The sequence below is a fragment of the Sceloporus occidentalis genome, unplaced genomic scaffold (genome assembly GCF_023333645.1).
Source record: "Sceloporus occidentalis isolate IW3139 unplaced genomic scaffold, rSceOcc1.0.p SCAF_216, whole genome shotgun sequence".
Taxonomy (NCBI): Eukaryota; Metazoa; Chordata; class Lepidosauria; order Squamata; family Phrynosomatidae; genus Sceloporus; species Sceloporus occidentalis.
Window position 1 is genome coordinate 66,127 of NW_028317196.1, and position 21,571 is coordinate 87,697.

The window sequence follows — 21,571 nt, forward strand, 5'->3', positions numbered from 1 at the left end:
CTCACGCTAACACCATACACTAACACTAACACCATACACTCACGCTAACACCACACACTCACGCTAATACCACACACTAACACCATACACTCACGCTAACACCACACACTAACACCATACACTCACGCTCGCGGGGTATTTACACCAACTCCGGGAAGCCTCAGCGGCGCGGGTTAATCACTAGTGACTCACGGGGAAACCTTACAAAGCACAGATATTTGGGGACAATTTGGTCTTTTTGATGAGTTTTGGGTAGACATTCCCCAGAAACGTGAAAACAGCACATTTAGCACCAAAACGGCTGCAAAAAAACATCCTTTTCAGGACGTGGATCCGAGGAGTCCGGTCGGGGGCCGTGATTTGCTGTCCTTCAGAAGGAAGAACGCAGGCTGCGGACCCCCAACAGACCCAACACACAAAACCAGTAAAACGCCCCCAACCCCACTGCGTCTAAACACCGATCATCATGCGTGTATCATACGTGTGCCTCGGTGCAGCCCCTTATATCTAAGGATCCTCAGTATAATACGGGGGGCACGTGGGGAGGCTTTTTGTGTAATAAGTACTTCCTTGTTTCGGGGTCACGAGTCCTGTCTCCATAGTAACGAGCGCTGGAACCGCCACCGTCAGCAGTACGTCGGGAACGGCTTGTTCTCTGGGCGATGCTGACGGGACGCTTTGCCTGCGGGGGGGTGTGTGTGTCTGTGATACCTGTAGGGGGGCTGTGATACCCGCGGGGAGGGACTATGATACCCACGGGGGGGGGGGTGGAGGATCTGGGGGTCAGTTAATTTATTCAGGAAAGACTCGGATAAGTCGCAGGCTGCAGGAGTGCGGATTTTGAACCGATCGTCACGGCGACGTCTCGTTAAAGGAAACGCGATGAGATTTCCCTGAATTCGCCGGTTCCTCTATAATTATCAGATGATTGCGAAACGCGGCGTGACGCCTGGGGGCGGACAATCGCCACGACGACAAACACCCGTCTGCGACCGCCATCAGATGCCTGAATTGGGGGTTTTGAGTGTAAATTTTGGATGTAAATCCACTCCAGGTTTCGTGTAACTCATTAAATCGCTCGAAATTCAACAATTGGGTTAAAAGTTTGTGAAGCCGACCCCCCCAGACCCCCAGTAAGCGCACACCACAGGCCGAGCACAGGCTTTTATTACACATTTAGCTTCACATTAAGGAAAGCAGCTCGATATCCATCGGATTTTCTTTGTTTCTCTGTTTATAGAAAATAAAAACCAACAAAGAAGCCGAAAGGTTACAAAAAATACAGGAAATCTACACCCCGAGCCCACGAGACACACGTGAACATGCGCGCATGCCACAAACACGGAACATACATAGAAGCATCTCCTCCTCTCTCGGACACACATCGTCACGCCTTTGGCTTAAATCTCACCGTTACACACATGAAACACGTCACGTGGCGCGTCCACGAGACTGCATGCAGAAATGCCGGCTTCCCGGTACCATCTGTGGCTTTCTGGTGCGTTTCGGTGTCGCCCGCAGCGCCACGTAGTGTAAAGAACACGGGAGGCACCGCAATCACCCCCAACAGTGAAAATGGCCCCCTGACCGCCGTATTCCTTGGACACCGCGGAGCCCCTTACGTGCGACACGCGTGGGGCGTAAGTCCGATCAGGTTTGGGTTTAACTCCAGCGAGCGGCGGGATCTCCGGTAATTAATGAAGCCGATAGGTTCTTGTGGGACGCAACCTGGAGACGGCGGAAGGACCGGGGGGGGGGACGCAGGACGCCAACTCCGATTGAATGATCCGATGCGCCACCCGTGGCGGCCCCCGCGCTCCCACTTTAACCAAATCTCCTAGGATTTACGCGTGGCTTCGGATGAAGAGCTGGAGGTGGATGGGACTCACGGAGGGTGTCGGGGGCTCCGGGGGCCGCCGGCCGGACGAACATCACAGGTTATGGCTATCGAGAAATACAGTAACTGCGACCGCTGAGACCCGCTAACTATTTACATTCACACGGCGGGTACACGGACTGCGCCCCGCGGACTCCTCGCCGTGGAAGGCATGGGGGGTTTGGGGGGTCACAACGATATCTCACTTATAAATCCCGCACGGGACACGCATGGAGCTGGACACGGCTTTCACAGACAGTATGACATCACACGACACGCGGCGTACGGACTCCATGCGCACAGAAACCGTAACAGAACCAGGAAAGGAAAAAACAAACCCGACGAGTGAGAGGAACGCGCTGAGCGCCACGCGTGTACACTAAACATGTGCAGGAGGCCCAATCACGCGTTTCTGCGCGCTGGAGAGAAGCCGTCGTGTCGCGGGGACGGTTCTGTGCGCCGGCAGCGGGGGGGGGGGTCACGTGTTAAACGGGGGACATTGGAAGCGTTACACACACGGACGAGGGACACCCGGACACGGAGGGGCAGACGCTGCATAGATACACAGAGTTCCACGAGGTGAAAACCGCACAAAACCACCAGGTTTCCCTTCGTTTCTTGTCTTCGCTTCTTCGGCCCCCATTCAAACGGCCTGGACCGGCTTCGGCCCCACGGCGACCCCGTTACAGTCGAGGATGTACTGCAGACAGCCCTGTGGCGGGGGGCGCTGCGCCGGGGTCTTGCTGGGGTCCGATTCCTGCAACGTTCCGCTCTGCAAAAGAGAGAGAGAGTTGAGCGTGCGACACGAGTGACATCATCGCGGAGTTACCCGACGCGCTATATCGGGTGATATCTGGGGCAGAACAATCTGCGGGCTCCACCCGTGGGGGCAACGGGGTGAAACAACTGGTGTCACATCCCTTAGCATGAATCTAAATGCCCCGGGGGGAGGGGGTTCCCAATCTGAGTTATGGGGGCCGCTCTAAGGGGAGGCACTGATCGCTAATAATTTAAAGGAAATGTATTTAAATCAACTAATGGAATTATACCCCTGTTTGACTCATCATTCAGTTTGCTAGGCGCTTCTGCCCCCCCCCGAGACCCCCCCCCGTGGATGCATCACGCTGGACAGGAACGGGTTAATACGCACACTTCGTTAAACAGGCCTGGGGCGCCACCTGCTGGGCACAGCCTTCACTCTGGCCCGTCCACACGCTCTCGTGCAGTCATGTAATATGCGTTACACACCAATGTATTGTACAGTCATGTTATATGTGTTACACACCAATGTATCGTACAGTCATGTAATATGCGTTACACGCCAATGTATTGTACAGTCATGTAATATGTGTTACACACCAATGTATCGTACAGTCATGTAATATGTGTTACACCCCAATGTATTGTACAGTAATGTAATATGTGTTATACACCAATGTATTGCACAGTCATGTAATATGCGTTACACGCCAATGTATTGTACAGTCATGTAATATGCGTTACACACCAATGTATTGTACAGTCATGTTATATGTGTTACACGCTAATGTATTGTACAGTCATGTAATATGTGTCACACACCAATGCACTGTACAGTCATGTTATATGTGTTACACACCAATGTATCGTACAGTCATGTAATATGCGTTACACGCCAATGTATTGTACAGTCATGTAATATGTGTTACACCCCAATGTATTGTACAGTAATGTAATATGTGTTATACACCAATGTATTGCACAGTCATGTAATATGCGTTACACGCCAATGTATTGTACAGTCGTGTAATATGCGTTACACACCAATGTACTGTACAGTCATGTTATATGTGTTACACACCAATGTATCGTACAGTCATGTAATGTGTGTTACACGCCAATGTATCGTACAGTCATGTAATATGTGTTACACACCAATGTATCGTACAGTCATGTAATATGCGTTACACGCCAGTGTATTGTACAGTAATGTAATATGTGTTATACACCAATGTATTGTACAGTCATGTAATATGCGTTACACACCAATGTATTGTACAGTCATGTAATATGCGTTACACCCCAATGTATTGTACAGTCATGGAATATGTTATACACCAATGTATTGTACAGTCATGTAATATGTGTTACACACCAATGTATTGTACAGTCATGTAATATGTGTTACACCCCAATGTATTGTACAGTAATGTAATATGTGTTATACACCAATGTATTGTACAGTCATGTAATATGCGTTACACGCCAATGTATTGTACAGTCATGTAATATGTGTTACACCCCAATGTATTGTACAGTAATGTAATATGCGTTATACACCAATGTATTGCACAGTCATGTAATATGCGTTACACGCCAATGTATTGTACAGTCATGTACTATGTGTTACACCCCAATGTATTGTACAGTAATGTAATATGTGTTACACGCCAATGTATTGTACAGTAATGTAATATGTGTTATACACCAATGTATTGTAGTCATGTTATATGTGTCCACACTGCTCAGTAACTCAACTCACAGTAATGTGCATCACCTTATCTATAACATTTATATTTGTGCTGCTGAAAGTTACGGGGGGTGGGGGTTAATTTAATAGTGAGGACTGAGGAATTAAATTAATTAAGGGGGCAAACTAAGGGGATTCTAAATCCTGGGGGGGGGGGCAGTGAATATTAATCCTGTATTTAGTTAGAAGAGTATCATTGTGTCAGTGAGCTGCTCAGAACGGTTCTTTGAGTCAGTGAACTGGTGACTCAGAGCAGCTCAGAACGGTTCTTTGAGTCAGTGAACTGATGAGTCTGTGTGCTGTGCAGATGACTCACTCTAGGATCGAATTACCAGCGCAGTTAATGATTCACAAACTGAGCTGTTACAAATGAGTCGTTTAGTCTACTGAACTGATTCATCTGGTTCATTGAAAAGAATCGGTTCAGAAGAATGATTCGTTCATGACCTGGACATCACCAACCACGCGCGTTCTGCGGTGAAACCAACACCTGCCTGGGGCTGCTGGGTCTCCGTTGGTCTGACGGGCGATGGTCCCGGAGTCTTACTCAGAATCTGGTTCATCTTCTCCACCACCAAGTCGGCGATCAGCTGCCGGTCCTCAAACTGATGGTCCCCAATTAGGGGCATCGTGCAGTCCATGACCTGCCAGAAGAGGAACATCGTTACCGTCTCCACAACATCAGACAATGTATCTACTACTAAACGTGACAAGCATGGTGACTGGGAGCACCCGCTGTGGAATCTCTCTATATCTATGGAATTATATATTGCGGGACTAACGTTAATGGTCTCGACAGACTAATCGGCTTCTTGGTGAATGGAACCAGATGTCAGACTCAATGCAACAAAGTGTCGCAGGCTGAGGAACGAGCAGAACCCACTCCCACGGGAGACCTCAGCCCACTGGTGGGGCCGCCTTGCGCAGGGTAACCATTCCTGGAATCAATTTGCACAAACAAACCCCAAAATAGCAGCCCAGCCCCCAAATTAACAGCCCCCTCACCCCCCGCTTTGTCAGAGGGATATTACTAGCCGTCTGCGGTGGGCATCAGGTACGGCGGGGGGCAGACAGGCTGCTTTTATGTAACTTTAGAACCAGATGCTAAAAATTATATTTATGGCATCAAACGAGAAACAAGTCAAATAACGCCGTTTCTAACAGAAATAATCCGCCTCCGAGCCAAAAATACCCCCCGAGGGCCACAAAGTCTCTCCATCAGTCTGATTTGGGGGAAAGGAGCTGGTGGCCCCCGCGGCAAGACGTTCAGTAACACGCCACATGGGGACGGCACGTTAACAAGCGCAGCCTACGAGAAGATCACTCCCATCATGACAGCCGACGAAATGTGGAAATATTTACTCGCCCTAAAAACACAGCGTGGGGCGGCCAGCTCCTGACACACAACGTTACATGTGAGTCAGCGAGCGGTCATACATGCAGTTAGCGTGTCAGCCTGACATGCTACACAGAACTGGGACTCATATCGGCTGCGTGATTCTGTGACGGCAGATGATTGAGGTTCGTCTGAAGGACTCGCGGGGCCGGAGAATGCGGTTATCATGTCTCGTTACACGCAATGCGTGTTATTTCATCTCAGACGTCTTCATCAAGCGATGGCGGAAATGAGAATTAGGGGATGAAGCTGCATGTTGGGAGCGTACCCGCTAAATGGCACGTCCCAGCTCAGCCTAAACAACGAAATGGAGTCAGAAGGCGCACCGCGGCCGCGCAGTCATTGGCACCGCGTGAGCGCCGGCCCTCAACTAATCAATGACGCAATATGATAATTATGCTAATGGCGGCTTCATTCCCTGGTGGACGGTTTGTAATCTCTGGTGAGAACATCACGTTGTAGAGAGGTCACCGAGCCGGCTTCCTTCTGCCGTGTTTATTACACGTTAATTCCGTGAGACTGTCTGCATGTGGACATTCACGGCCGTGCAGAAGGAACGTCTGATTGGGTGATGGACAGCGCCGCGCAGGAGGAACGTCTGATTGGGTGACGGACAGCGCCGCGCAGGAGGAACGTCTGATTGGGTGACGGACAGCGCCGCGCAGGAGGAACGTCTGATTGGGTGACGGACAGCGCCGCACAGGAGGTTCACACGGGATCTTGTCGCTCACATCTCACCTCGATAATATAATCCTTTCCATCTTTCCCGTGAACAATTTTTACGCCACAAATATCCAGCCCGCCGAAGACTTCTGAACACGTATCGGCCCAGAATTTATACCTGGAGAGAAACAGAGGAAACACGTAACATGCAAGGCTCATACAGAGATACACGCCAACATATGTGTTAACATTGTACAGAACATTATATATAACATTAGAACATAGATAATCCTATAGCGATTTCCCCCGATATACTGATATCTATAATTATATAACCCCATATACTGATATCTATTATTATATACCCCGATATACTGATATCTATTATTATATAACCCGATATACAGATATCTATAATTATATACCCCGATATACTGATATCTATTATTATATACCCCGATATACTGATATCTATAATTATATACCCCGATATACTGATATCTATTATTATATACCCCGATATACTGATATCTATTATTATATACCCCGATATACTGATATCTATTATTATATAACCCGATATACAGATATCTATAATTATATACCCCGATATACTGATATCTATTATTATATACCCCGATATACTGATATCTATAATTATATACCCCGATATACTGATATCTATTATTATATACCCCGATATACTGATATCTATAATTATATACCTCGATATACTGATATCTATAATTATATACCCCAATATACTGATATCCATTATTATATACCCCGATATACTGATATCTATTATTATATACCCCGATATACTGATATCTATAATTAAATACCCCGATATACTGATGGAGGCCGATGAATGCTGATGGGTGGATGGAGGCCGATGGGTCGGTGGGTCGATGGGCGGATAGGCGCTGGCACAGTGGGTGCTCGGGGCTTCATTCACTCGCATTGTAATGATTTCCTTATCGCCAGATAGAGTGCCGGCTGTGGCCGAGTTACGGTTTTATAGATAAGGGATCGTAACGCAAACAAAACATAAGGAGCGGCCGCTGTTTTATGGCCATAAAAGTTACATTTTAATCCGCGGTCTCCCTATAAGGAAAATGGCCAAATAACCCCAAACTGCGGGGGCAGGAAGCTGAGCCTGAGGGTCCGGCTGGGGCTGTTATTGTTGGACCATTTCGGCATGCAGGAGGAATTATCTACGAGGAAGATCTGCAGACAGACGGACAGACGCATTTCACGCGACTGCAAACCTGCGACAATCGGGCAGCAGCATGGCGACCACGTCGGATACCCAACACCCCCGAGTCACGCGGCGAAACCGCACTGGATCACTCATTCTACAGCTGACCGGTGACTCCCGATACTGGCCCTGAATGAATGTTCCCTTTGTACAGCGCTGCCGCAGGGCATCTCAGGTCCTGCCAGCGGGTTCTATGCGGCGAAACCACTTATTCCGATCGTAAACAGCGACGTTTCGTGCGCACGTTGTCTATTTGTATGAGGAGATAACACTCGCCGGGTGTCAGATGGCGTCTGAACCTCACGGAATGGTTCTTTTACTGTTCGTCGTGCGGGTAATTCCCACGCGTGTTACACGGCACTAACACTACAGGGTGCAGTCACTAAACGTGTAAAGGCCGCCGCGGTTCGCCGGTTACACGGCCTCTGCGCAGCGATATTCCCCGTGTAATATCTCTAGCGATGGAAGCCGGGCACCTGCTCTCTGTATCCGACCTGTAAAAACAGCCTCCAAGCGGAAAAGGTTATTTTTAAACCTCATTTTTTTGGCCAGAAATGAGGTTTCTCGGCGGCTCCTTTGGTCAAACATTTTGTGGTTAAAATAAACCAGGGAGGCGAGCGGAACGACGCGTGAATTACCTTCTGAAAGGTTTCATTCTTTTATTATCCGAGTAACGCTAGACGAGGCCTCCTTCATTCTCTTACTTTTTAGGGCTTATTCTCTTTTATTCTCTATTTATTTTTAGAAATATTCTGGAAGAACCCATCTAACTCTAAAACAGACACGGAAGTTACGGGACGTGACGGACTGAGCGTGTAGCAAGCTTCTACCACGTATAATGCCGACACCGCTGATACACATAATACAGCGCTACGGAATATGATGGCGCTATATAGAACAATAAATAATAATAATAATACCTTTCTGACATGGCCACCTCCTCCAGCATCGCAGAACCCGCGTTCGTCTTCCAGTTCCCGGATATCGAGGTTTTCCTGGACAGTAAGGAGGAATAGTAGCTATTAACCCATTCAGGGGTAAACGTTAAAGGTGGCCGTGAGGGCCAAATCCCCCTTAACCCCAAAGTAATAGTGCGCTGTATGACTACCTGATGAAACACGTTCAGAACGGAGACACTGGGAGATTTACCCCCAATCACAAAACCCATAGATGGTGCAGGAAGTGGGGTAACGGCCCCCCAATCCGCAGTTTATTGCACCGGACCGGAATGGAGCGTCTCAGCCCTGCAGCTTCCTTACTCAGCCCATACTGCCTTGGGGTCTCTGTAATGACCTTGTTCCACCACAACCTCCTCCCACAATGATGTCATAACGATGTCATAACAGGGATTCCTTACATATACGCCTTGTAGCTGCTTCCGATCTTCTGCACCCGGATGTCGTATTTGGAGTCTATGAAGGGCTCAGTGGTCGCGTAGGTCTGTGTCAAGGCGACGACGCTGGCGATGTCCTGGAAATCGTAATGGTTTTCAACTTTAACCTGCAGATGAAACAAGACATCCAACTGTTACTGTTTATTGTTCTATGTAGCGCCACCATATTCCGCAGCGCTGTACAAGGGTGGAGCATCTCGTAGCAGCAACGGGCGGTCAGGTAAGCGGTTTGGATGGGAATGCAGAGACATCACTGAGCGAACGGCCAGGAGACCCTCAGGAGCTTCCCACTGGCCCACTGGGGCCAAACTTACGCAATGTCATCAGGGCGATTCCCGTGGAACCTGTCTGTGGGAATTCGGGTAACGAGGTTATCTTATTGTTAATTAGGGCGGTTTAATTACTGCCCTACAGGCTTCAACTCAACTTCCTCGTTCTCACAAATTGCCTCCTAATTACCCTCAGCCGCGAGGCGCTCGCTGTTACAGGGTCACCGTACCCAAGGCTGGGTACCCCTGTTTGAGGGCTGAGGAATCACCAGTCAGTCCCTCATACGGATCGCACTCAGCTATCCACGGATCATCCAGACCACCATTCGTAGCAAACCAAGAAGAACTCTCTTTATTACAAACACACAGAATTTATATACAATCTCAATGCAATGTGTACCGAACCCAACCCCCAATCCCATCAGCCACATCCCATCACAAATCCCATCAGTATACAGGGGATGTATCAGGTGAGGGGATTACAGAATACAATGGGTTCCCCCACCTGTGTTATCCCCCCTGTAGTGCGGGGGCCGGCGGGGCAGACAGGGCTGTGCTGGCTGATTAAGAGCCCCAGCCAGATTATAGGATCGTCTCTTTGAAGGCTGGGGCTGAATCCACATCAGTCTCTGGGCCGGTTACACAATAAACACAATATAATATATTACCGGGTCACAGTATACAGAACCGGACACAAAAGTGCTCCGTGACCCGGCTAAACTTCATATGACATATGAGCCAGCTAGCCTGGCCCTGTCACAGATCTCCCCCTTGACCAACGGTCCGGCAAACCAGGCAGATCCACACGGGTCTGCTGCAGGCTGTCCGAGTGGACAAAGTTCACAGGTGCAGGCCTTAGTTCATGGCGCCCTTTGTCAGAAGCATCCAGAGAAGGTGGGCCAGGGCCCTGGTTGCCCAAAAGGATAGTCAGTAGTCCTCTTTGAATTGGAGGACGGTCCCAGCTCAGCCGGGGGCACATGGCTATCCCCCTCACCGGGGTAACAGGGGCACGTGGAGACTCTTGCTCCCTAGTCTTGGGAACTGAGTCTGGGGCAGCTGCCAGGCCAGGGCGGTTGCATGGATGGAAAGCCCTGCTGATCGGGCCGGGGGCACTCGGGGAACCAGGGAAACACGTAGAGGTAGTAAGAGGGGCCTCTACCGGGACACTGGAGTGACCTAGGGGACACTCTGGGACAGGAACAGCTGCCCTTACAGGGTTATTGGGCGAGCTAAGCAGCTCTGCGGGGTACTCAGGGGACCCAGGGGAATACTCCGGGGACAGGTGCCTCTGCCTGGGCACGGGGAGAGTCAGAGGAACACTCTGGGACAGTGACCTGGGCTTCTACCAGGACACTTGGGGAACCAGAGATAGGAACCAGGGCCTGCGCCAGGCTACTGAAAGGACCCAGGGAACTCGGCAGCCCCTCTGGCGCCCTCGCTAGGTCGGGGAACTGTGCCTCTACCGGGTCACCGGGGACTTCATAGGGAACCTCTGGGGCAGTGACCCGGGCTTCTTCCAGGACACTCAGGAAATCAGGGGGACAGTCTGGGGCACTGGCTTCTACGGGCATAGCTAGGGGTTTGGTGAGGGGGATTGTGCCACTTACTCGGGCGGTGGGGACAGTCATCTCTTCTGCCGGGGTAGAGCAGCCAGGGTTGTTGGTGAGGACTTGGGTCGGAGCTTTTGGCTTCCTCCTCCGCTTCTTCTTGCTGGCGAGGACCTCGGTTCTTCTCACCAGGGCAGGGGCCGAGGAGTAGGTGAAGAGGACCTCGGTCCCACTCCTGCAAGTTGTAGTACCATGCTCCCAGTCTCCTTGGAACTCCTGGAGCTCCACTCTCCGCAGCAATTCTTTATAGTCCCTCTCGAGCTGCCATTCCTCTTGGACCAGGCAATCCATAACAGCCTCCAGCTCGGGGGGAATAGCATAAACCAGGACTTCTGCACGGTTGTCCCAGATTGTATCCCTGCGGTACTGGCAGGGGCTTCCGAAGGACGAGTCAAATTGGAAGGCATCATATATCAGTCCTGGGTCGACGGGGCAATACAGCATCAGAGGGTCGCTGTGGTCTTCACCTGCTAACTGCTGGGAGAATCCCTGGTAGCGGCTCTGGAGGTCGAGCTCTGCATATATGAGATCCCTCAATTCGTCTTCCCACTCCGGCAACGGGTTCTCCCCCAGGAGTGGAACTCGTAGATCCCACATTGTCCAGTACTGTGCCCAGTATGATTCGAAGTGGGGATGGGAGAAATCATCCCTCCAGTCTGCGGGCGCAGACTCTAACTGCCATTGCTGGTGTTCCAGCTCACACACCTCGGCTGTAACCCGGTCTGTCTCACCCTCGGGTTCTCGGAAGGGTTGGATATCCTGGTATGATATTTTGGTGTTCTGTTCCCCTAGTCTGGGAGATACAGACCCACTCTGGCTCAGTTCCCGGTGACACATTTTAATCACTGCCGTCACTTGCTCCGGTGTTGCCCCTCCTGGGTACAGGGATAAGTGCCATAGAATGTTCTTTTGTAGAGCACTCAGTCCGAGGCTCTCCTCTGGGCCATCCTGGTGCCGGTCCATCTCTCTGCAGTCCGCAATCAGAGTAGCCTTTCCTTTGCTACAAACCTCCAGGAGCTCTCTCGTGTCTCTCGTCTGCAATCCCAGTTGGTGGTTTGGATTTCACCCAAGTCGTGGGATTCTTCCCACCGCTGCCAACCAATATTACAGGGTCACCGTACCCAAGGCTGGGTACCCCTGTTTGAGGGCTGAGGAATCACCAGTCAGTCCCTCATACGGATAGCACTCAGCTATCCACGGATCATCCAGACCACCATTCGTAGTAAACCAAGAAGAACTCTCTTTATTACAAACACACAGAATTTATATACAATCTCAATGCAATGTGTACCGAACCCAACCCCCAATCCCATCAGCCACATCCCATCACAAATCCCATCAGTATACAGGGGATGTATCAGGTGAGGGGATTACAGAATACAATGGGTTCCCCCACCTGTGTTATCCCCCCCTGTAGTGCAGGTGCCGTCTGGGCAGACAGGGCTGTGTTGGCTGATTAAGAGCCCCAGCCAGATTATAGGATCGTCTCTTTGAAGGCTGGGGCTGAATCCACATCAGTCTCTGGGCCGGTTACACAATAAACACAATATAATATATTACCGGGTCACGGTATACGGAACCGGACACAGAAGTGCTCTGTGACCCGGCTAAACTTCATATGACACATGAGCCAGCTAGCCTGGCCCTGTCACACTCGCCGTGTGCCTTTTATTAAGGACATGTTTGGAGAGCTGAGAAGGGCAAATAATACCGGTGTAGGGGGGCATTATGCTGGGGGGGAGTCGGGTATCAGCTGCCTATTAAACCCAATTCATACATCCCCGGCAGTGCCGCCCTGCAGGGATGGTGCAGAAACGTGTTTATTAAGTCAATCTGTTACTGGAGGTACCTTTCCCACTCCGGAGTGCGCATGTCCGATCTTCACCACCACAGGGAACGTCGGCATCGCCAGCTGGAACAGAGCAAAGAACGCGGTGTCAATACACGGAGCGACCGACATACCCCCGGCAACCAGACAGCAACCGGCAGAGACACCTATTACACATCACCGCACCGCCACCGATGGCAACCAACAGAGACACCTATCACACGTCACCGCATCATCAACGATGGCAACCGACAGAGACACCTATCATACGTCACCACATCGCCATCTATGGCAACCAACAGAGACACCAATCATACGTCACCGCATAGCTATCTATGGCAACCGACAGAGACACTTATCACACATCACCGCATCATCACCGATGGCAACCGGCAGAGACACCAATCATACGTCACCACATCGCCATCTATGGCAACCAACAGAGACACCAATCATACGTCACCGCATAGCTATCTATGGCAACCGACAGAGACACCTATCACACATCAGCGCATCATCAGCGATGGCAACCGGCAGAGACACCAATCATACGTCACCGCATAGCTATCTATGGCAACCGACAGAGACACCTATCACACATCACCGCATCATCACCGATGGCAACCGGCAGAGACACCAATCATACGTCACCACATCGCCATCTATGGCAACCAACAGAGACACCAATCATACGTCACCGCATAGCTATCTATGGCAACCGACAGAGACACCTATCACACATCACCGCATCATCACCGATGGCAACCGGCAGAGACACCAATCATACGTCACCACATCGCCATCTATGGCAACCAACAGAGACACCAATCATACGTCACCGCATAGCTATCTATGGCAACCGACAGAGACACCTATCACACATCAGCGCATCATCAGCGATGGCAACCGGCAGAGACACCAATCATACGTCACCGCATAGCTATCTATGGCAACCGACAGAGACACCTATCACACATCACCGCATCATCACCGATGGCAACCGGCAGAGACACCAATCATACGTCACCACATCGCCATCTATGGCAACCAACAGAGACACCAATCATACGTCACCGCATAGCTATCTATGGCAACCGACAGAGACACCTATCACACATCACCGCATCATCACCGATGGCAACCGGCAGAGACACCAATCATATCTCCAGCAGCGCGGAAACATTTTATCTGTTTTTCTTATTATCGGTTGTTGTAAGAAAGTGGAATAAAAGCAGAAATAAGTATCCTAAAAATATTAAAAATCACTGAAAATCATGTAAAACTTTATCGTCAGAAAGCGGTGTTTGTGCCGTAAAGGCAGCTCCGTGGGTCTCCAGCCTGTCCCGAAACACACCAATAAATCTCACGCACGGAGCTGCGAGATCCTGTTGGATCGCAGCCAGCGATTGGTGCGGCTTCTCAGAGGGTGGGGCCCCCGGGGTCCGGGGTAATAAATAAGAGGGTTTTTATGCCGCTGGAATTAGGAGTCCGATGGCATAAGGTGCAGTCCAAGCTCCGGGTTCCAGACGTTACAGAGGAAAGCCGCAGGTTCCGACTCCAGGATGACTCCGGCTCCCCGCATTCTGTGCTTTGCACTTCTTTTGGTTTTAACCCTTTACGTGACGGCCCCGGCTGAGGCTTGCAGCTGCCTTTTCACTCACCCTCAGCAGCAGATCTGCGACGCTCAGATCGGTGAGTCGCGAACTTCACTTATTGTTTGGGAAGGACGGGGTGGGGGGCCGAAGACGTGCGCAGTGATGGCCGGCGGTGATGGTTGTCGGAGGTGAGCGCAGGGGTGGAAGCCGACAGCTCATCTGGTATTAAAGATGTTAAAGAGATTTCCAAATTTTAAAGATGCTGCGGATGAGTCAGCAGGAACTGTCTAATGGTTGCTATGGTGACTGCACCACATCCTGCATCTCATCTGCTTTTAATATAATCTGCTTTGTAGGCTTAAATACAACCCCACGGGGGGTCTGTACAAAAACGCAAGCAAGTCGTAAGTATAACATAACGTAAACCCCGTATAAAGTATATAAAATAACATAAGCCCTGTATAAAGTATATAATATAAAGTAAACCCCATATAAATTATATAATATAATGTTAACCCTGTATAAAGTATATTATAATGTAAACCCTGTATAATAACGTAACATAAAGCACATATCAGGTATAGTATAAAGTAATGTAAACCCCGTATAAAGTATAATATAATATGATATAGAGCCCATATGAAGTATAATATGTAATGTAATGTAAACCCCATATAAAGTATAATGTAATGTAAAGCTTGTCAAGTATAATATAATATAATGTAAAGTCTGTACGAAGGAAGGTATATCATGTAATATATGTAATATAATATATAAGCCCGTATGAAGTATAATATGATATAATGTAATATAATGTAAAGCCTGTATGAAGTATAATATATGATATAATGTAATATAAAGTAAAGCCTGTATAAAGTATAATATAATACGATATAATGTAATATAATGTAAAGCAAGTATGAAGTATAATATGATATAATGTAATATAATGTAATATAATATAATGTAAAGCCTGTATAAAGTCTAATACAATTTGATATAATGTAATATGACATAAAGCCTGTATGAAGTATAATATATGATATAATGTAAAGCCTGTATGAAGTATAATACAATATATAATGTAATATAATGTAAAACAAGTATGAAGTATATGATATGATATAATGTAATATAATGTAAAGCCCGTATGAAATATAATATAATGTACTATAATGTAATATAATATGATATAATATGTATAAAGCCTGTTTGAAGTATAATATATGATATAATGTAAAGCTTGCATAAAGTATAATATAATATGATATAATGTAATGTAAAGCCGAATGAAGTATAATATAATATGATATAATGTAATATGATATAATAAAATGTAAAGCCTGTATGAAGTATAGTTTGCTATAAAGCCTGTTTTCAGAGCCACTCGACCAGCAAACAGAACGTGTTCCGTGCGTCTCGGAGCCTCGCGCTGCTGGACACGCAACCAGAAAAATGTAAAAAGCGTATAATTTGGCGTCCATTGCCGGGGTACTTAGCTCTCACCCGGTGTGCTCAGTAAATGTAGAACATGACTCTCCGGATTAGCATGTGAATGGAGCGGAGAGCTCCTCGCGCATACTGATTCACCGCTTTAATCGCCCTGACACAATCGCTTTGTGGTCTGGCCTCCTAACAAGTCGAGTTTTGTAAAAATTGTGAGCGCGGAACATTCCAATTTCCGTCTCTGAGCTCTCGGGGAACCGTTCAGGGGCCGACCCTATGAGGCGCTTTCATTGGCTTTGGCTTCTTTGAAAAGTTTGTTTTTCTGCAGAATAAACTAATAGTTTTCGGCCGCTCTGTTGACAACCAATAGCCATGTCCGGATAACGCGGAGGTATCTGCTCGGTATGGAGTCTAGAACCCCGTGAGTCTGTCCTCTCGATGACGGGGTTCCCCCGGATTCTAGCCGATCGATCAGCTGGTTCCGGTCGCTGCTGTAAAGAATCATTTGAATACTCGAGCAGTTGGAATGTTTTCTCAGATGTTGCTTGGCCGATGAGCACGGGGTCGGTCGGGTCACGCACGCTGAGTCCAGAATGTCACCCTTGCGTGCGGCTGAGGCGAGGTACAGCAAACCACGGGTGCCAAGTGCCATGAGAAATGAAAATGCATAAACGTGATTACCCCTCAGGTCTCCACCGAGCGCCGGGGACACGTAAACACAAAGCGCATTGTGTTTAACCCTTTATTTAAAGGTCAACTCGCTCCAATCACGAGGAGATCAACTAAACGTGTAAAAGGGGTCTAAAAAGCCTCCAAATTCATGGAGGAACTGAATGAAGTCTGCGCCAAGCAGCCTTCAGGGTGACTTTTGTCTCTGTGATTAGTGATGAGACACTTTGTCTTTTTGTGTCAGGGGGTTTTGTCTTTTCTGGCTCATTCTCTCACAACAAACAGAGCAACAAAACACAGAGACCAGTCAGTAAACCCCCCAAACCCTGAGCAGACGAGGGGTCTGCGGTGGGGAGGCGCAGGCAGAAGGACGGAGCAGGACACAGAAATTCCATATACCTTATTGCTTTAAAAAATAAAGCTAAACGATGATAGTCTGGTGACTGCGGACCTGCAAGTCTGACCTCACCAGAAAGAGATCAGGAGAGACCAGAAAGAGATCAGAAGAGAATCAGCGCAAAATCGCTTGCCTTCTAAGAAAAGGTTAAAAGAACATCAGCGCTGCGGAATCTGCGGGCGCTTTATAAATAAATGTTATGTAACATGAAACGGTATAAAAACGTGTTGATATTTTTGTATCATGAGACGGAAAAGGTCACTGGACTCCGAGAAAACATCGCCAGCAGGACACGTGAGCGGCTCAGATACAGAAGAGACATAACACCAGGCAATACGTCTCTATAATGTATAGCGTGGGGTCACGTGACCATCCTCAACATACAGAATACTCTACACCCTTAACACGTTCCTTAACAGACACGCAGCCACGGGATCTCCTGAAATTCTCTGCCCATCTGTGTTTAACGAGTAATTACACCCTAAACGCCCACGGAGTTAATTAGCCAAACGGGACGGGCATCTCCCCTGTTTACTGTCCCTGAAGGACACGCGTGTGACGTGTAACAAAGAGGGGGACATTAAACAGCACACAACTAAACGGTGTAACAACCCAGGAGATTAATTCCTGCCTGTCCGTCCGTCCCTCTCTCCGTCTATCTATCCCTCTGTCTGTCTATCAGGACCACGTCACAAGTCAGAAGCCTCTCCCTCCGTTCCCCTGAGAAGCTCAGGATGGGCGCACAACGTTAAGCACACGTATGTAACGCTACCATGTGACGAGCCTCACATCACCAAACACCTTCTTAATGATTCTTAAACCATGAGGGGCCGGCATCAAAGGAGCCAAAACCTCAGCCCAGGATCTATTCCGGGAACATTGAGGGTTCATTCACCCTTATTCCTCCCCAAAAACATCTAAATTATCTTAAAATAGACATTGACTTATTTCCCATCTGAGAGGCCGGAGCTGTGAAAGCTGTCAATATCGGACGCCGGTGCGGTATGAAAGTTCAGACACGGCCCCCTATGAAACGGAGCGGGCAGTAAATGTATCCCAAACGGCTAAACGTATGGAAAAGAGGCGCAAATCCACGTTTTATCACCCAGATTAGACAGCAGACCGTGCCCTGTCCTCGTGGGGTATATTCAGTGTATCATGCCCCATACGACGGCACGGCTGTCGGAGCCGGTGGTCTGGGTGAGTGGTGCGTGCGCAGCGCTCCCGTCTCTGTTGGCGCTTCTGTTCCTTCAGATGCTTTTCTTTCTCTTTTTTCAGTGATTTCTGCAAAAATTATTAGCAAGAAAGTGATTTCCATGCGGGAGAAAGGGCCCGCCCCCTTCAACAAATATATCCAGTACGAGATCAAGATGATTAAGGTACAAACCAGATCCTGGCCTCAGGGGGAACTCACACCCACCCAGGCACTCACACTAACACACACACCCAGACACTCACACTAACACCTGGGCACTCACACTAACACACACACCCACCCAGACACTCACTGTTACAGGGTCACCGTACCCAAGGCTGGGACCCCTGTCGGAGGGCTGAGGAATCACCGGTCAGTCCCTCATACGGAGCTCCTGCTCTCCACGGATCAGTCAGACCGCCATTCACAGTAAAACAAGAACTTTATTTACAAACACACAGAACTTTATATATAACCTCAATTCAATGAGCACCGAACCCAACCCCCAATCCCATCACCCCCATCCCATCACAAATCCCATTGGTATACAGGGGATGTATCAGGTGAGGGGGTTAAGGGATACAATGGGTTCCCCCACCTGTGTTATCCCCCCTGTAGTGCGGGGGCCGGCGGGGCAGACGGGGCTGTGCTGGCTGATTAAGAGCCCCAGCCGGGTTACCTGATCGTCTCTTTGAAGGCCGGAGCTGCAGCCACATTCAGTCCGGTTACACAATAAACACACAATATAAAATATTACCGGGTCACGGGATACGGAACCGGACACAGACGCTGCGTGACCCGGCTAAACGTCACACGGACATATGAGCCAGCTAGCCCGGCCCTGTCACACTATCACACACACACCAAGCACTCAGATACTCACACATCCAGACACTAACAGACTCTGACACTCACACACATCCAGATACTCACACTAGCACAACTAGACCTTCACAACCAACACACACTCACACACCCAGACACTACCAGCCCAAACACACAGACTAACATACCCAGACACACAACTCACTTACCCCTCTTTATTGCCGCTCTCACAAGTTATGTGACCCCACTCAACCCTGCCTCCTTGAAACTAGGGGCATAGAGTCGAGACTTGTGAAGCTTGCTGTCGGCTTTCTCGAGGGGTGTAATTGCCCCGTTGCCCCCTCCTTAGATCTGCCCACCAGACAAACATTTTTTCTTCCGTATTTTAAAGCCAGCCTCCCCTTTTTTCTAATACATTTACTTATTGATATAGTGGCAGCATAATCCGTGGTGCTGCATGAAATCCACGCCTTAAATACACAGAATCTGCCCCGTGGCCTAAGAGACAAACAATCTGTTACTTCAGGTCCGTCAGATTAAAGATTGACATGGCTTGGGTGAAAAACCCCATGGTGTGGCAGTTACCGGTGACACTTTGCCATATCACCCGCTCGGGGTGTAATAAGCACACATTATCACGCAGCAGAGCATGGAGATTAGTGGCAGACGGTGGACATTCCCTCGCTTTCTCACTCTCACTTCTAATGTTACAGATGTTCAAAGGATTTGGGCAAATAAGAGATATCCAGTACGCGTACACGCCGGCCGAGTCCTCTCTCTGTGGGGTCTCGTTAGATACCACCAACAAGCGCCAGTACCTCCTCACAGGTAGGAACCTGAATATTAGAAAGTGCGTGCGGAGTAACGAGTTTCGCAAGGTTTCCCCGTGGCGCATGGGCCGGGTCGGCCGCACTGTATGCCTCGCGTGTGATTCGTGGCGGGTGGGTTTAGGCTGCGTGGCGAGGGGTTCGATGCGCGTCGGATTCTACTCTGTGACGCTGAACTTTCTTCTATTTCTAAGGTCATATTTCTGAAGGTAAACTTTACATCATGCTTTGCAATCTGATTAAGCCGTGGGAGGACGTGTCCTTCTCTCTGATGAAGATCTTGAATCAGAAGTTCCAGATGGGCTGTGACTGCAAAGTAAGTAACTGACCGTCCCGTGTCTCCTTCCCCACAATACCAATAACACGTGGCCCCTCCATGTCTCTTTCCCAACAATACCAATAATACGAGGTCCCCCCCGTGTCTCCTTCCCAACAATTCCAATAATACGAGGTCCCCTCGTGTCTCCTTCCCAAAAGAGAGAGACAATAAAATGAGACAGCCACAAGGCCACGAGACCGTCTCAAATCCGGAGCTGTTTAATGTACTTTCAATGCGCTAACGAGCTCCTTAACTCTTTGCACACAGATTGTCACGTGTTACACGTCGGAGTGCGCACTCGAGGCGCCCAACCAGTGTCTCTGGACGGACTGGCTGATGGAGAGGCAGCTGCAGGGCCCACAGGCCAACAATTACGCTTGCATCAAGAGGAGTAACGGCTCCTGCAGCTGGTACCGCATCGCCCCCTACACCATCAAGGACTACTTTCTCAGCAGTGAACCCTAAGCGCCACGCGCCGCGTTCCACCAATCACCGCCAGCTTACAGGCCACATTTATATGAATCTGTTAGATGAATTCTGCACGCACGTTCTTGATTTGAAGGAATCGGTGGCTGGGTAGAGCCTATGGGTGATTTCCACGACACAGGAGCCGGCGTGTCGCTGACGTTCTCCTGGTGGCCTCTGTGGGCCATTTTACAAAAGTAGAAGCCCTTGTTTCTTTGTCTTCCAATAATTTTACTAATACCCTTGTTGTTCCTCGTACATTGTGTCACGCTTCCTAGAAGAAGCCGGGAAAGGGTCTGCGGTTGTGGTCAGCGTGTATCAGAATCATGACACCGATGTAACCGTCTGATTAGTGAACCCCGCGCCGCACGGTTTGGGAAACGTTCCGCTAGAACCTCCCGTTATTTCAGATTTTGGTGAAAGGTTCTGCGGTGTTTTTAACAATGAAACTATACGGCGCGGCGGGGGAGGCGGCTTTCCTCAGATCCACTTTTCCAATTGGCCGACATCATGTCACAAAAGTGCGTTCGCTGCCAGCAAATGTTTAATTCACAGACATTCTGTACACGGGCCACTCGCCCCCCAAACTCTGTCAACGTCACAAAGGAAAGGGTCCCCCAAACCTCCTACCCGAGATCTGTATTTATTATTCCAGCAGAGATCCTGCCCATCGAGCAATAAACCCCGACTCATTAGAACCCCGACGTATTATTCTGGGGACGCGGTGCTATAACGGTCCCCTGTGCCCCGGAATGATCCCCCCGGCCCAGGGAGTCACGACTGCTGCTTGAGAAACGTGGCGTACCCCCAACAGCTCATTCTGATTTCTCCTTTCTATAATGACTCAAACGACAAGTGCTTTCTGTAAATCATTTTGTTACTAAAACAGATGAATAATAAGTCAAATAAACGCTATCCTTAAGTTATTTAGGACAAAAACTGTTCACTGCTGTGTGGGTCCTCAGCAAATATCCAGGCCGTGGGTTATACACCGATCCCCCGAGCCGTGGGTTATATACCGATCCCCCGAG

General features: G+C 49.0%; 2 protein-coding genes across 2 annotated transcripts in view; one reads left to right on the forward strand and one right to left on the reverse strand.

Moving 5' to 3' along the window:
- Positions 1-2,519: 2,519 nt before the first annotated feature.
- LOC149277339 (synapsin-2-like) overlaps positions 2,520-21,571 on the reverse strand; it is a 31,891-nt gene continuing 12,839 nt past the window's right edge. Inside the window, exons 6-11 of the mRNA XM_089503007.1 lie at positions 12,824-12,886; positions 9,063-9,205; positions 8,626-8,700; positions 6,520-6,622; positions 4,880-5,029; positions 2,520-2,648 (exon numbers count right to left, since the gene is read on the reverse strand). Coding sequence (XP_089359133.1) covers positions 2,520-2,648; positions 4,880-5,029; positions 6,520-6,622; positions 8,626-8,700; positions 9,063-9,205; positions 12,824-12,886 — 663 coding nt within the window. The remainder of the gene's footprint in view (positions 2,649-4,879; positions 5,030-6,519; positions 6,623-8,625; positions 8,701-9,062; positions 9,206-12,823; positions 12,887-21,571) is intronic.
- On the forward strand, positions 14,365-20,540 carry LOC149277340 (metalloproteinase inhibitor 4-like). The gene is made up of 5 exons (XM_089503006.1): positions 14,365-14,494; positions 18,188-18,288; positions 19,643-19,757; positions 19,951-20,072; positions 20,343-20,540. The coding sequence occupies exons 1-5, from the start codon at positions 14,365-14,367 to the stop codon at positions 20,538-20,540; spliced, it is 666 nt and encodes a 221-aa protein (XP_089359132.1).